Below are 16,308 nucleotides of genomic sequence, written 5' to 3'. Positions count from 1 at the left end.
CTGCCACTCGTGCTTGATTATCAACAAAGGTTTCAGAGATCCCCTTGATTCATCCAAACTACAAGATGGGAAGTCGTGAGCGATAAATGGACTTGGGCCGGGATGATGCCCTTAGAACCGCATGCTGTTGAATCACCTCTTATATTGTACTTTTATCAAGTGTTAAGTTACATTGTACTTTTGGAAGAATCTACTGAACAAAATCTTATTGAGTCCAAATCTGTTACATCGCCTCCAATAAGAGTTTACTTAAGCCCCTATAAAAAATAGTTGAATTAGGTCACCATTTTGTACGTGCTCTTGCGTGGAAGAGCATCTTTTAAACTACCCATTGGCCATTGCCATCACATATAATATTTTGGGCACTATTATCAAAATAAATTAATCGACACATATGCACTATTGCTCTCCATGTGGTGGTTTCAACGAGATTCCTACCCCAACACAGGGAGCACATGCATGCATGAATCTCTCACATCATGCTGAAATCATCACATTAAGTGCAAAATACGAATTTTCAAAATGAACTATCTTCCACCAACATCATTTTTCATATATTTTTTTCTTTTTCTTTGTGATGGGCATGCTGTAAGTGATTCTACTTACTGAAACCGGTAATATGGAGTCTACAACAACAAAAAATAGCGGGTTGAATTTCTGCATGCGTATGATTCTGTTGTCGTTCTTTTTGTTGTTTTTATCCTGTTGTATCGAGATGTGAACCAGCGGATGCATATGAGAGGAGTTGGTCTAGGAATGAAATGTCCACATGATAAATAGAACAGCTCGGTGAAGAAAATGTGAACTTATATGTTCTATATGAATATTGTTATGACAAATTCTAAGAAATCAAGTAGGGATCCTCTACTTGAGTGTGCCATCTTATTTCCGCTAACTGCGGCCTCAAAGCAAATTTGTCTTTTTTTAATCTCTCGATCTTTCTCTTCTTTTGGCGAAGTTCCGAAAAGTGGCCTAGTATAGTGCCTGAAATGTTAGTGCAACTATATGATTATGAGCAATATATACACTAATTGAATGTCTCAAGTCCATGATGGATTTCCTTCTTAACTGTTAGGATCAATGTCATTAATACGCAACACATTTTCCATTGCTGATAGAAGAAGTCATATTTGTATCTTAGAGAAGCTTGTACTATTGTTTCTATTGTGAGTTCGCACATTCAAATGCATTGAGAAATAACATAAACAACAAGCATGAAAACTAGCCTCTTGAAATTATTGCTCATTGGTTCTTTCTATTAAGATCAGATATTTTGTTCACGAATTTAACATGATTTTGCAGGTATTGTATATTCTCCGAGAATGGCTAGCGAGGAAGGGGTATACCGTGCAGACTAGTAGTCCAAGGACAGGTGAGCTAGGTTGACTCTTTTTTCTTGAATGCTACTCCCTCCGTTCCTAAATATAAATCTTTATAGAGATTCCACTATGAACCATATACGGATGTATATAGATGCATTTTAGAGTGTAGATTCACTCATGTTGCTTCATATGTAGTTCATAGTGAAATCTCTACAAAGATTTATATTTAGGAACAGAGGGAGTATATGATTTCCATATGCACATATGGGTGTTTGCTTCTGAGAACCCTCTTCGTACTATTTCGACTAACAAGCTACAGAAACACACAATGGCCGCCGAAAAAATAATTAGACAAACCCTGTCCTCAATACACTTCCTAACACCATGAAACACCCGCACATTAGTGAGGAAGTGTTAAATCCAATTACTAAGAATTGGAAGCTTGGTTCAAACTGAATCTTGATTTCCTTTTTCATGATTTTTGTAACCTTCTGAGGACATGCTGTGCGTTATTAGCAACTTGTGAAGGCGTACTGGTTTTCCCTTGATTCCTATTTTCTAACCAGCATGATTTCTTTAGTACAACAAATATTTATATATTTTCACAAATCTGCTTACTTGTCAATTTCTTTGTTTTATCGGTCATTCCACCAATTCAAGTGTATTAAAACGATGACACTACCAAAATATTATGGGAAAAATCACTCCCTCAAATTGCTTAGTTGAACTTAGAGTTTGATGTTTTAGCAGTCCGTTTGACTTATTGATGTACTTGCATGTAGATTTTCTACAGAGCTGGTGAGCCAGGACATATACTAGAGAGAAGTGTACGGGCAGGTGAGCTCAACCTCCTCCCCATTTGCTAAAAAATATATATTTTTTAACATTTGTATTAAGGCCACAAAAGCACAAGTTGTACGACTAAATTAGTTGGCACTAGATATGCTGAGAATAATGAAATAAAAAATATTAAAAATGAGAACGTCATATACACTTCTCAACTCCCAAAAGTAAAGGTTTTATTAGCATACTTGTTAAAAGGAATCGTCTTTTATAGGATAAATTATTAATTTGAATGTGTTACTATGTTCAAAAGGAGCTGTCTTTGATTTTTTCTTACATGATGGATATAAAAGTTTATCAGACGGTACCAAATTTAGTGTTTTGGTTCATCTAACATGATTTATCTACAGGGCTATATTTCATAAAGGTTGTGAACCGGCCAGGGTGCAAGTGGTACACAAATGTATAGAGGTGAGCAACACCACAACGTATTATGTAGTTTATCATAGTAGAATTTGTGTATGAATAGTCATAGTTTTGTGGTTTCAAATTTTCATACCATAAAAATGCATACAACTTCTAGAGTTTCACAATTACATAAAATAAAACTATGTAATTAGTAAGAAAATACAAATTATTTTGATTAAACTAAAAACAATGTCACCTAATAAGTGGCAAATGATAGCGATCGATGTCTTACTTAAGAAATCAGAGGTCTCCTACAGCATCGTACTAACCAGCTTTAAAGTTTAATGAATCTGGTCCATCGCTCAGATGTTTCCGTTGCATATTGGAACCCATTGCTTTCCTAGCTTTATGAGTGTCTCGGCTTAGTATGATTCCAGCTCAAAAAAAGAAAAGGCTTTCGCATATCGATTAGGGACGGCAAATCCTAAGAATATGTACGATAGTCTTATCTTAATCCTGCCACATAATCTGGAAATAGCAAACACAAAACGATGTACGATGGGCTGTCTCTTCATTTTATCTCTATTGACTAGATATTTCTAAAAATATGGTGAGAGATCTTTCATTAAGAGATCATCTCTTAATTAAAAGAAGGCAAAGTCTTTCTTTTTCCTCCACCGCAACATGACATTGTTAAGATAAAACAATTGTACACGCCTTAATATTGTCAAATAGTGCTTTACCGGTAGCTGGAGCTCACGTGGGACTAATACTGCAGACTGTTTTCCAGTTTTGGAAACCTTCTAGATGGTTCTCCTATTTTTAGCTGTTTTTCTCTATGTTCTTATTTTCTGTTTCCTTGGCCAGTTTTCTATTTTGGTTTAGTTTTCTTTTTATTTTTCAATTTCCATTTCTTTTTTCAATCTGTGAACATTTTTCAAATCCTTGCACTTTTTTAAAATATGTAAACCTTTAAAAAAAATGTGTGGTCACATTTTTCAAATATGTGAACGTTTTTAAAAATCCATGACCACTTTTAAAAAACATGTGAACATTTTCTAATTAAAAACCTTTTTTAAAATTCGCAACTGTTTTTGAATTCACGAACATTTTTTATAGAGAGAAGTGCATATTACACTCCTCAACTCTAGCCCTAGTCTAATATATACCCGCCACCTCCCAAACTTCAATACTGTCTAGTTTACATCCTCAACTCCCAAAACCAGGCGGAATTCAACCCTCCCCTCCCGTTGACTAGTTTTGACCTGTTGACTAGGTTAACAGTAATTCAAAAGAAATAAAATTAAAATTAAAATAGTTTTTTCACTGGGCGAACAATAAATTCCAAAAAATATTTAAAATACAAATAAAAGTTCAAAAAATAATTTTAATTTGTTATTTTTTTGTTCGGATGAACAGTAATTCGAAAAAAAATCTTAATTATTTTTGCATGGACGATGTTTGAGTGCATGATGTTCGTTCCAATCTCTAGCATGTTCAAACATTTAAGTAGCTCTCAGCAAAAAAGACAAATGTGATGTCTGTGAAATAGTTAACTGTTCATGTATTGTTCAGGCCGATTTTTTTTGTTGAGATACCACTCAAATGTCCAAACAAGCTGAAAATTGGCACGGACATCATGCACTGAAAAATCGACCATCCAAAAAGAATTCGGATATTTATGAAAAAAATAGTAATTTTTTGAATTTACTATTCACTCGGTAAAAAATCAAAATTGTTTGTTGAATTTTATTCCCAACTTTTTTCTGAACTTACTGTTCACTCGTTGTTTTTTTTAAGTTACTGTTCACCCCAGTCAACAGGTCAAAACCGGTCAACGGGGTGGGGAGGGTTGAAATCTGGCCGGTTTTGAGAGTTGGGGGGAGTAAACTAGACGGTATTGGAGTTGAGGGGTGTATATTAGACTAGGGCTAGAGTTGAGGGGTCTAATATGCACTTCTCTCTTTTTTATAATTCACCAACATTTTTGAATTTGCAATTTTTATAATTTGTGCACATTTAAAATTTTAAAAGCAAGCTTTTCTCCAAAGAACAACAGACAAGTGGTAGAAAAATACGAGCGAAACAAATACGAAGCAAGAGAGCAAGCGAGAGTCAAGAGAGCTTTAACGGGCCAGGCCCATGTAGGAGACAACCTGGCCGTTGGTTCGGCAACTGGTGCGTTAAGCGCCGAGGAAAAGGTCTCGGGACAGCAAATGAGCCGCTGACCTGAGATTGTAGGTTGTTTAGTCGGTTTTGGCCTTCTAGTATATTCGTAGGTTTTCCTGGGTAGTTTTCCTGACCTTCTAGTATAATTCCAGATAGTGCATTTTCCTTCCTTTTTTTCATAATATGTGAACTTTATTTGTATTCACAAACTTTCAAATTAAGAAAACTTTTAAATGTATGAATCATTTTTAAATCTGTGAAAATTTTCCAAACCACATTTTGGAATCCAAAAACTTCTTTCAAATCCACAAAATTCTTTTAGAATCCATAATCACTTCTTTCCAAATCAGCGAACATTTCTCTCCTTCATGATTTTTTTTTAAAATTCAGGAAGATTTTTTCAAATTCCTGAAAATTGAATTTACAAACTTAAAAAAGGGGGACATCTTTAATTTAAAATACTGACATTTTTCTAACAACAAAAAACTTGATGTAGTAGAATACAGGCAAAAAAATCAAAGTAATGGGCACGACCGAGCGTCACTGATTATGCCAAAAAGGACGTCTCGGGATCGCAAATTATATTTGGCGCTTATGCACCAAATAATGCTTTACCGGTAAATGGCATGTTTCCCTGTATTTTTAGTTTTGTTTCTTTGGCCAGTTTTTCCTTTATATATAAATTCATGATTTTTTTCTCATTATTTCTTTAAATGTTTTTCAAATTCATAAACAATTCTTAAGTCCACAACTATTTTCATAGCCGCAAACTTTTCTAAAATCTGTAAACACTTTTTTTCAAATCCGGCAACAAAATCTGCAAAAAAAAATTATATTTCACTAAACATTTTAAAAATTCACGAATGATTTTCAAATTTATGAAACTATTTTCATGAATGATTTCCAAATTTATGGAACTATTTTCGAATTTGCAACTTCTATTCAATTTCTGAACATTTTTAGTTTATAAACTGGGTGTTGATTTTCGAAGAACATGAGACCAACTGTAGCAGAATACAAGCAACGAAGTACCATTTATTTTTGAGAATACGAGAAAAAATGAGCAGGCGCAGAGCAAGCAGGAACGACGCGGGCGTTAGTAGGCTATATAGGCGGTTCACCAACTGGCACGTTAAGCGTCGAAGAGGATGCCTCGGGACGGGAAATCCTATTTGGTGCTTACAGTGCCAAATGGTGTTTTACTGGTAGTCGGCGCTCTAGGAACCTTCTAGAATGTTCCCCTAGTTTTCTCTCTGTTTTACTTTTGTTTCTTTGGCCAGTTTTTCTATTGGATTTTTTTTCAATTTCCTTTATTTTTTCGAGTTCATGATCAATTTTTCATATTCAGGATCTTTTTTGAATTCCTGATCGTTTTAAAAATTCATGAACTTTATAAAAATCCTTAAACACCTTTTCCAAATTTGTGGGCATTTTTAAAATTTCATGAACATCTTTAAAAATGCACGAATAATTTTAAAATTTCCAAAAAATAAATTTGCAAACTTTAATAAAATAATGAAAGTTTTTTTAATTTGAACAATCGGTCGGTTCCTTTCAAAAACAGTAGACCAACTGTAGCAGAATAGAAGCTAAAATCAAAATACGAAACTAGCGGGCGTAGAGCGAGCGGGAGCCGAGCATACGTTAGTGGCTGTGCTCATCCGGGCAACGTCCTTAGCGCGCATTAAAGCTTCAAAGAGGAGCTTGTTCCCGTTTGGTGCTTATTCACTAGGGCAACTGGGCCGGTCCAAAAACTCATCTCTCCCATCAGCAGTTTTTGGGCCCGGGTATCTGGATTTTGTGTTTCATCGTTTTTTTGTAGTTTTTTTTTCAAACCCATAATTTTTTTAACTTGTGAATTTTTTGCATGAAGTTTTCTAAATTAAAAACTTTTCCAAACTCATAATGTTTTTCATTTTTTGTGATTCTTTTCAAATTTATGAAGTTTTTTCAATTTCGCAATGTTTTTTAAAAACTTATGAACTATTTTCAAAGTTACTTTTTCTGTCAAATTTATGATTTTTAAAAAAAGTCAACTGTCAATTGGTTAACCGAGGGAGCCAGGGAAGGTCCCGTAGCTTGGCCGAACCACAACAAATCGCGCACGTGAGGCCTAGTCCTCGTTCTGGTGCTACAGGGGCCGATTAGTAGGTCTCCGAAGAGGTCTTCATTAGGGACCAGAAATTGTGTTTGGCTCCCAAGCTCCATGGAGCCTTTTTTCATTTTTTTTTGAAAAAACTGACTTTGGTTTCAAAACCTATGAATGTATACTACTTGTGTGTAAAGTTATATTGTGAAATACATTTATATGCAAGCTACAGAAAAATAACAAAATCATGTATTTTCACTATAAAAATACATGATTTTGGTTTTTTGCACAGCTCACATCAAAACGTATTTTATAATGCAATTTTACACACATGTAGTATACATCTCTAAGTACCTGTGCATTTTTTAAAATTCGACTTTTGATTTTTATTTTTTAAAATTCAGGCTTCATGGAGCCCTAAAGCCAAAAATCCTGTCTCCATTAGGGACCTGCTTCTTCAGCGAAACAACGCTACCTGTCCAGCAATCTAGGAGTCCTGCCCCACAACAAACCAGGCAGTCTTTTTTACAAAAAAAAAAACTTGACTGAATTAACTCAACTCAGTAGAATTATATATTTTCCTAAAGAGTCACCGTTTTGCCAAACTTGTTTATCCATCTTAAAAAAAACTTGTTCAGTACAACCGAGAGGACGGAACGGTTCCAGGGCCTCGTCAACCCACACAACGCCGGCATCATGTATCCAGCAGACGTTCTGTCCAGCAAGGAAGAGTTCAGCTTGTTAGCCAAATAAAGACAGTCTGAAGCTAAGATAACCCTGTCAAATCTTGAATCCTTCAGAACAGTAGAACATGCCTTGCTGCCTGGGCTTCCGGTGTTACAGGGATAACATGCACGCTCACCCAAAAACCATTCAGAAAAACAGCGCCACATGGTAACTCCCTCGACATTCAGATACAGCATACTGAATACTGTACGACCGCATTTCCCCTCGCTCCGTCAAGTGCAGCGGCTTCCCCATGCTCCACAGCCTCGTCCCTGCATATCCAACCACCATATTTTTTATTAATCCAGTGGAAGAAAAAACATGTAAACATTAATTTTATTAAGCTGCATGCTATGTAATAATGTAAAAGAACCAACTCAGTAGAGTTACAATGTGGCCCTGTTTCACTGAATGGTTCCCCTATTCACACATTCAGATCAATGCTTTACTAAAGATAATCTACATTTTGTGTTATCCTAAACACAAAAACAAAGTTCTGGATTTTTTAGATGTTCTTCTAGATGTTCTACCTAATTTAATTTGGTTCGCAGGACCAACTCAATTTGCAGAATGTTTGTTTAACATGTTCATGTAGAATCGTTCTGAATGAAATTGCAAGTTAACCGACATTTTCTTTACTGCGCAGGCATGAAGATACCAGCAGTGGCTGCCCTTGCTTTTGTTGTTCTCACTGGAGTCTCACTAGCAAGTCCTGGTTACTGGGCACATGATTGTGATGGGAACTACACAGTGCCCAGAAGCTACCAGAAGAGCTTGGAGCAGCTGTCTGCAGGGCTGCCCGATGCGGTGTCCTCCTCCCCAGATCTATTTGACAAAAAGGTTCTCGGATCCTGGGGGGGCAGGGTATATGGCCTGGGGCGTTGTCGTCCTGGTACAGATGCATCTACATGCAAGGCATGTCTCAATGAAGCCTTCCAGGATGCACGGGTCGTATGCCCATCGAGGAAGAGGGTGTACATGTTCTACGAACTTTGTACCCTAGCTTTCAGCGACCAGGACATTCTATCTCACTCGACCTGGAACAAAGGTGTCAGTAAGGTCAATGGTTCTCAGGTGCCTGCCCAGTGCAGCAATGTATTCAACAAGGCTGTCAATGGATTGATCATATATTTGGCGAAGATGGCAGCTGATTCCCCTCACAGGTTTGCCACGGGGCAAAAAAAGTTAACTGGAGATGCTTGCACATACAGCCTATATGGCCTTGCAGAGTGTTTGCCAAACATGTCAGCTGCCAACTGTACTGACTGTTTAGAGAACTTGGCGGATGTACCTCTTCTTCTTGGGTATGAGAGCGAGTGGAGATCTGCAGTGATGTGCAGCTACAGGTTGGAGCCACGCCCCTTCTTTGACATTGGCAAGGGCGGGTTAGCCACCCCCGCAGGAAAAAACGGTGAGTTGGCCCCATATATATATATAACCAACTATTCTTTTCTGTTATATATAACTTTTCTTTGACTAATGGGTGAAGTATATATATGCAGGGAAGAAGCAGGTTTGAATTGTGGTGGGTTGTGTTGCGGGCTCATTGATAATATTATTGGTCCTACTTCTACTTTGGTGGAGATTGCCGGTATGGTTTCATCTTAATTCTTAACAACCCAGCTGGTATTTGTATTTTTCAAAACAGATGCAAAAGATTTGCCTCATCCATTAATTAAGAAGGGAACTACAGAGATGCTGCAAAAGAAAGAACACATCTGAACTAGAAAAGGCGTTACTCTCACAGCATGATGTTTCTCAGATGTTTAGGACATGCCATGTCCCAAAGCCTGGCTTTACTCTTGATGAGCACCAAAATGTATAGTAGTGGCGTGGATTTGTTTCGAAAGATCCAAGCATTTCTCTCATTCCATAAGACCCAATTCACAAACATACGCCCATCGAGACAAGTCAAGGGCCTCCAAGCCAAGCCAATCCTTAATCATCGTCCACACTCTCAATATGAAACAACATTTGAAGAAGAGATGAGTGGCCAATTCTTGTGCCCTTATGCAAAAGGGCCAAAGCCTACAATTTGGCCAACCTCACTTCTCAAGTCGGTCTGCGGTACACACCCTATTTTGGATAGCAAGCCATGCAAAGGATTCGACCTTTGGGGGAGCCCATGACTTCCAAACAGTTGTGTTCATCAAAGTTAAGAGTAGCTCACAAGAATTGTACTCTGTATGCCAATGCCGCTGCTGTCCAAAATCTTCCATCTTATGGCATCCTTGGCATCGCTATTTGGGTGAACTCAAAGAAAGCCGCAAAGTGAGTTGTGAGTGAAGCAAAGGGGTCGGGCGTATGAGGACCTCTACCAGCGGTTAGACACGAAGGAAGGCGAAAGAGACATCTATCAGACGGCCAAGATCCAAGAGAGGAAGACGAGGAATGTTGACCAAGTCAAATGTATCAAGGACGGAGTAGACGAGCTCCTAGTGAAGGACGATGAGATTAAACATAGATGGTGGGAGTACTTCAACAAGCTATTCAATGGGGAGAATGAGATCTCTACTATTGAACTAGACGACTCCTTTGATGATACCAGCAGGCGTTTTGTGCGGCGAATCCAGGATCCATAGGTCAAGGAGGCTTTAAAAAGGATGAAAGTAGGCAAGGCGATGGGCCCTGATTGTATCCCCATTGAGGTGTGGAGAGACCTCGGAGACATAGGTATAGTATGGCTAACTAAGCTTTTCAACCTCATTTTTTGGGCAAACAAGATGCCAGAAGGATGGAGACGGAGTATATTAGTACCGATCTTCAAGAACAAAGGGGATGTTCAGAGTTGTACTAATTACCGTGGAATTAAGATGATGAGCCATACAATGAAACTATGGGAGAGGGTCATTGAGCACCGCTTAAGAAGTATGACAAGCGTGGTCGGAAATCAGTTTGGTTTCATGCATGGGAGGTCGACCATGGAAGCCATTTTCTTGGTACGACAACTCATGGAGAGATACAGGGAGCAAAAGAAGGACCTGCATATGGTGTTCATTGACTTGGAGAAGGCCTGTGATAAGATACCGTGGAATGTCATGTGGTGGGCCTTGGAGAAACACAAAGTCCCACATTACCCTCATCAAGGACGTGTATGATAATGTTGTGACAAGTGATGGCGACATTGATGACTTCCCGATTAAAATAGGACTGCACCAGGGGTCAGCTTTGAGCCCTTATCTTTTCGCTCTGGTGATGGATGAGGTCACAAGGTATATACAAGGAGATATCCCATGATGTATGCTCTTTGTGGATGATGTGGTGCTAGTCGATGATAGTCGGACGGGGGTCAACAGGAAGCTAGAGCTATGGAGACAAACCTTGGAATCCAAAGGTTTAGACTTAGTAGAACTAAAACCGAGTACATGAGGTGCGGTTTCAGTACTACTAGGCACGAGGAGGAGGGGGTTAGCCTTGATGGGCAGGTGGTGCCTCAGAAGGACATCTTTAGATATCTGGGGTCTATGCTACAGAAGGATGGGGATATCGATGAAGATGTGAATCATCGAATCAAAGCCGGATGGATGAAGTGGCACCAAGCTTCTGGCATTCTCTGTGACAAGAGAGTGCCACAAAAGCTAAAAGACAAGTTCTATAGGACGGCGGTTCGACCAGCTATGTTATATGGCGTTGAGTGTTGGCCGACTAAAAGGTGACATGTCTCTTTTACCCCACTCCTTTATAGTAAAGTACGCACACTCGTGCGTATTCGAGAAAAAAACAGTTAGGTGTGGCGGAGATGCGCATGCTAAGATGGACGTGTGGCCACACAAGGCAGGACCGAGTACGGAATTATGATATACGAGATAGAGTTGGGGTAGCGCCGATTGAAGAGAAGCATGTCCAACATCGTCTGAGATGGTTTGGGTATATTCAGCGCAGGCCTCCAGAAGCGCCAGTGCATAGCAGACGGCTAAAGTGTGCCGATAATGTCAACAGAGGTCAGGGTAGATCGAACTTGACATGGGAGGAGTCCGTAAAGAGGGATCTGAAGGACCGGAGTATCACCAGAGAACTAGCCATGGACAGGGGTGCGTGGAACCTTGCTATTCATGTGCCAGAACCATGAGTTGGTTGCGAGATCTTATGGGTTTCACCTCTAGCCTACCCCAACTTGTTTGGGACTAAAAGCTTTGTTGTTGTTGTTGTTTTAGGAGATCCCAAAGGTCTACAAACTCCAATATCTGTGCCATGGATATCTCGTTACTCATTTTAATCTTCATAATCCATGCATGCTTGTGTAGGGCTTGTTTCACACTCTTCTTCCTTTTGGAGGCCGCAGAGATGAGGGGCACGATGTCTTTCAGTTTTCTTCCATGTAGCCATATTGAGTCCCAAAAGGTCTCCTCACCATTACCAATGGTGATTGTGGTTGAGGCATAAAAAGGTCCATATCAGCTCATGGGTTCTCGAATTCTTCCACTCAAACCATGGCGATGTAAACCGACGCGTTCTAGCGAAAATTTTCAAGGTGGAGCACACCAGGGCCACCAAGGTGGGTGGGGCGGCAAACAGTTTCCCTTGGATTTCCCTCTCGCATCTTTGTTCATTCCCGACCAAGAAACACCCCTTCTAACTTCTTGACAATATTGAGAACACTTAAGGGATAACGAGGGGTGGGGTAGTACACAGCTAGCGAGGAAAGGACGTTTAACAAATACAGTTCGGCCAACCATAGTAATATTCTTCCACTGTGAAGGGGGGAGCTTTACCACAATCTTGTTCTCGGTGCTCAAAATCCACCCTCTCGAGTTGCCAAACCAAGAGCTGGAGGCCAAGGTACTTTATCGGGGAGGAAGTTCTCATGGTGGGCAAACTCTATAGGGTATCATCAAGGTTGAGGTGTCCACACCAAATAGGAACGGCGCAGTTCTTCTGTAAATAGTGGCAAACTCGTGACCTCCCCAAAGGAATGCAAAATGGTCGCAAGATTTTGAATGTCCTCTTTGATTGGGGCGACAAACACAACCGTGCCTTCGTATAAAGGGAGGTATGAAAGATAGTGCCCTGACCCCGAATCTTGTGAAGGAGTACATGCCCAATGGCCACATCAAGAATCTGCTACAAGGGGTTGATGGTGAGGACAAAAATTAGCGGGGACAGCAAGTCACCTTGCCTTAGCCCCCGACGATGCTTGATGGGAGGGCCGACAAACCGATTCAGGACTGTCGAGGACGAGGTGCAAAGCAGGGCGTTAATCCGGTCATGAAATCTACTCAGGAAGCCCCTCCATTAGAGGAGGTCGAACATGTACTCCCATCACACAAAGTCAAAGGCTTTGTGGATGTCGAGCTTGAAAAGGACGGAAGATGTTTTATTCCTTTGGAGCCTACATGCAAGGTTCCTAACGTACATGAAGTTCTCATGGATGCTCCTCTTCTTGATGAAAGCACGTTGGGTGTTGGAAACAGGGCTGTTCATGAGCAGCCTGAGACAAATGGCAGGCACCTTGGCTATGATCTTCACAATGGCATGACTGAGGCTAATGGGCGGTAGTGAGAGATATCTTATGCCCCCTCCTTTGTAGGTCTGCGGAATGGCAGGAAGACGCGCAATGTACAATGTTTGCGGAATTACGCCATAGGAGGTTTGCCACAGGGAGGTCGCCAAAGAGGTGGATGGCGTGCAATACGCATTACTAGTAGGAACTCAAATCACATGCATTAAAGTATTCTCTAGTCTTACCTCAATTTAGCCGCAAATAGGCAAAGCACTTGTTACATCACAGCATGCACCAAGTTATTCGAAAACTGGAGGCCCTATCCATGTAAGATAATGCTAAACATTAGTCCATTAGAAACAAAGCCTCAATTTTGTAAAATATAGACCAAAAAATGCAAGAAAACGATAACTTAAAGATAACTTCCAGTTTATGAACCACAAAGACTTTTGAGCCAAACTGCACAAAAACCATGTCTGAAGCTGAACACCCATTGGGAAAAATGTGTTGTTTGTCTGATGTATTTTACTTTGCTTAAAGATTCAATATGTTTTCTATTTATGGGAATATGTCACTTACCAAATAAAGAGATTACATGGAAATCTGTTCGCGAATAAATGCTATATTCGAATAGTATCGTTATGTTCAGATAGTGTTTTTGGAGGGGAAACTGTAAGGGAAACCCTCACAATGCTTTTAAAAACATAGTCTAAATAAACACAAACTAGGTAATTATAGGCTAAGAATCAGAAAACTGGAGGCTAACTAGTAAAAAAACAGAAAACTAGAAGGTATCTAGGGAAAATTGTGAGCACATCCTCATTCCTAGTTTTAATCCTGTGCATAAGAAGGGACATCATTCTTGAAACCTCGCCTCCATGTAGAAAATGTAGGTCTCTCATGCTCAAATATTCTCCAATTATGTTGCTTGACCATGCTGCAAGACCACTCTTCTAGTCATTCCAAAGACAGTGCCATCTAGTTCTACCAATGATTTCAAGCACTACTAGAGGGATGCACACTGCAGATCTAGTATGTTGATTGATGACGATGCTAAGTTAATCGACTGCAAGTGCACCCCACAGAACAAAAATGAAGCACTAGCGGCGAGATGATGCTCTACTCTATCATGAGTCGTGAAAATTCCTCCACTTTGGGTCTAGTAGTGCCCAGAGGGAGCCAAGTGCCAATGCGACAGCCAAAGGAGCCTGCTAATTCCTCCAGCACATTAATAGACATCATTGATGATTTGGGTTAGTTACCGGTTGAGGAAGCAAATGTTTGGAGCAGAGACTTGAGGTGCAAAAGCTGACCTTTAGATGCCAGCGAAACAAGCAATATGTCATCATCTGAAAATCTTGATTAGCAAGTTCAGGTATTGGAAGAGAAAGCCTGACACTCCTATAAGCCTCATTCACCATAGTTAGCGGTAGATCTGCGCCTAAACAAATAATAGAGATAGAGAGTCGCTCTGTCTCACTCCAAGCTTGCACACAAATTGCTTCCCTGAAACTCCATTCAATAGTATTGATGGCATCCCTGATGACAAAACTAGTTCCACCCATTGCAAACATCTTTTGTAAAAGCCCTTCTGTTTCAGAATTGCAAGTATCACAAAATGTTCAATTGTGTCAAATGCCTTCTCAAAATCTAACTTCAATATTCCATTCAATCTTCCTGATTTTTGGCATTTGATATAAGTCCAAGCCAAGCAATCTTGGTTGTTCTTTCCCTAATGAAGTCATATTGATTGGTATGTGAACAGTTTAAGATTTCCCTTGGAGTGTATCTGCCAATATCTTCATTAGAAACTTAATACACAAATTGGTTAAAGAGATAGGCCTATAGTCATGAACATTCTCCAAAGATCCATTGAAATTCTCCATTTTGGCTTTGCCCAAGTAGAAATCATCACATAGTCTGAATATATCTTCAAATATAATACTCTTAACATTTCTTTATGAACATCCCATTAAAAGCATTTGAGCCTAGGGCCTTGTCCAATGGCCTCTTTTTAACAATTTGATTTATTTCATCTCGGGTGGAAGGTAGAGTCAGGGATTCAAGCCCGTGAAATCTTTCGATCAATCTTGACAGATCAAAACCTATTATAGGTTGCTGCAAGAGGGACGTGGATCTTTGGGTCTTGAGCGCCAACGCACTCTAATTGGGGGCCCATTTGGCTTTCTGTACTCCTCTAGAGCTTCCATGAATAAAATCACGACATTACACCTTTCAATCAATGATTTCAAATTCGAAAGACTTTTGCTATATGTTTCAGTTTATATTGTACCTTTTTACCTTTTTCAGTAAGTATTGCTAGTTTGCTACACTGCCTTGCTCTTTAGTACGGCTGACACCAGGATTCCTCCACACGCTGAATAAAACATGCTGTTCCATCCACTGATTTTCGAACATAAGTTTCTGCTGTTGCTATTTCTGTATCAATACTCACAACACAATTTAATGGTGTTGGACATATGTTCTAATAATCGCATAATATTCAATCTCAAAATTTTGAATTATTTGTTGACTGACATATGTAAAGAATTTTCTAATGTTTTATTTTTGCAGGCTAAACGCCCTTCTGCAATCAAGTTCTTTGATGATATCACAGCCAACGTCCAAGGAAAGACAATTGTGATGTTTTTGGACTACGATGGTACTTTAACGCCAATTGTGAAAAAGCCTGAAAGGGCCTTTATGTCCGAGCAGGTAAGCCTAATGAGCTTGACCAATATTTACATGCTACTAGTTAAGATGTCTGAATCACCTTCATCCCCAATTTGAAATCTCCAGACGCGTAATGCTGTTAGAGAACTTGCGATGACTTTCTCGACTTCAATCGTCACCGGAAGGAGCTGTGACAAGGTACTAGGGCAGTAATGAATCTACAATTTAGTTTGGGGTTCTATACATCTCTAAACATTGACTCGACATGCTTTGCTATCATGTTCAGGCAAAAGGGTTCATACAGCTCGACGAACTGCACTATGTAGGGAGCCATGGGCAGGACATCCAACTGGTAAGTCACTGTCTACTCTTTCAATACCGAAATGTAGTTCTTTTTTATAAGGGAAGCTTCTATTACCCCAGACTCTGCTCATAGATACATTCAGCCATACGAGTTAATTATACCAGTAGTACAAGAACTTGCAGCGAACTAACAGAACCATACATAAACTAAAAAACCCATAAAAATGGTACACAAACTTAACAAACAGCACATTTTGATGCAATTTCCGTTAATCCTAATGGTGTACTGTCTATAGCTGTTAACTGCCATGTGTGCGTGGCCTGGGCCCTGCTGTTCTATCTATGTATGGGTTTCATTTGTCAGTCGGACAGATAAATTACTGTACCGTTTTTCT

At 39.6% G+C, this 16,308-nt stretch overlaps 1 protein-coding gene and 1 long non-coding RNA gene across 3 annotated transcripts in view; one reads left to right on the top strand and one right to left on the bottom strand.

The window, feature by feature from the left end:
• Nucleotides 1–16,308, top strand: part of LOC119353782 (trehalose-phosphate phosphatase B-like) — a 29,771-nt gene that overhangs the window by 7,363 nt on the left and 6,100 nt on the right. Inside the window, exons 2-9 of one of the 2 annotated variants that reach the window (XM_037620460.1) lie at nucleotides 1,303–1,372; nucleotides 2,105–2,159; nucleotides 2,516–2,576; nucleotides 8,144–8,908; nucleotides 9,000–9,088; nucleotides 15,512–15,652; nucleotides 15,737–15,808; nucleotides 15,897–15,962. In XM_037620460.1, the coding sequence (XP_037476357.1) occupies nucleotides 15,581–15,652; nucleotides 15,737–15,808; nucleotides 15,897–15,962 (210 nt within the window). In that variant the 5' untranslated portion in view covers nucleotides 1,303–1,372; nucleotides 2,105–2,159; nucleotides 2,516–2,576; ... (1 more) ...; nucleotides 9,000–9,088; nucleotides 15,512–15,580. Of the gene's footprint in view, nucleotides 1–1,302; nucleotides 1,373–2,104; nucleotides 2,160–2,515; nucleotides 2,577–8,143; nucleotides 8,909–8,999; nucleotides 9,304–15,511; nucleotides 15,653–15,736; nucleotides 15,809–15,896; nucleotides 15,963–16,308 lie in introns of those variants that run through there. The other variant, XM_037620459.1, reaches the window with a different exon arrangement.
• LOC119353784 overlaps nucleotides 7,228–16,308 on the bottom strand; it is a 15,526-nt gene continuing 6,445 nt past the window's right edge. The window contains exons 2-3 of the long non-coding RNA XR_005170529.1: nucleotides 13,183–13,256; nucleotides 7,228–7,769 (exon numbers count right to left, since the gene is read on the bottom strand). This is a non-coding gene — a long non-coding RNA (uncharacterized LOC119353784). The remainder of the gene's footprint in view (nucleotides 7,770–13,182; nucleotides 13,257–16,308) is intronic.

Source organism: Triticum dicoccoides, chromosome 2A (genome assembly GCF_002162155.2).
Source record: "Triticum dicoccoides isolate Atlit2015 ecotype Zavitan chromosome 2A, WEW_v2.0, whole genome shotgun sequence".
Lineage (NCBI taxonomy): Eukaryota > Viridiplantae > Streptophyta > Magnoliopsida > Poales > Poaceae > Triticum > Triticum dicoccoides.
Note: the sequence above shows the minus strand (reverse complement) of the source record. Positions and strands in the feature narration are given on the sequence as shown.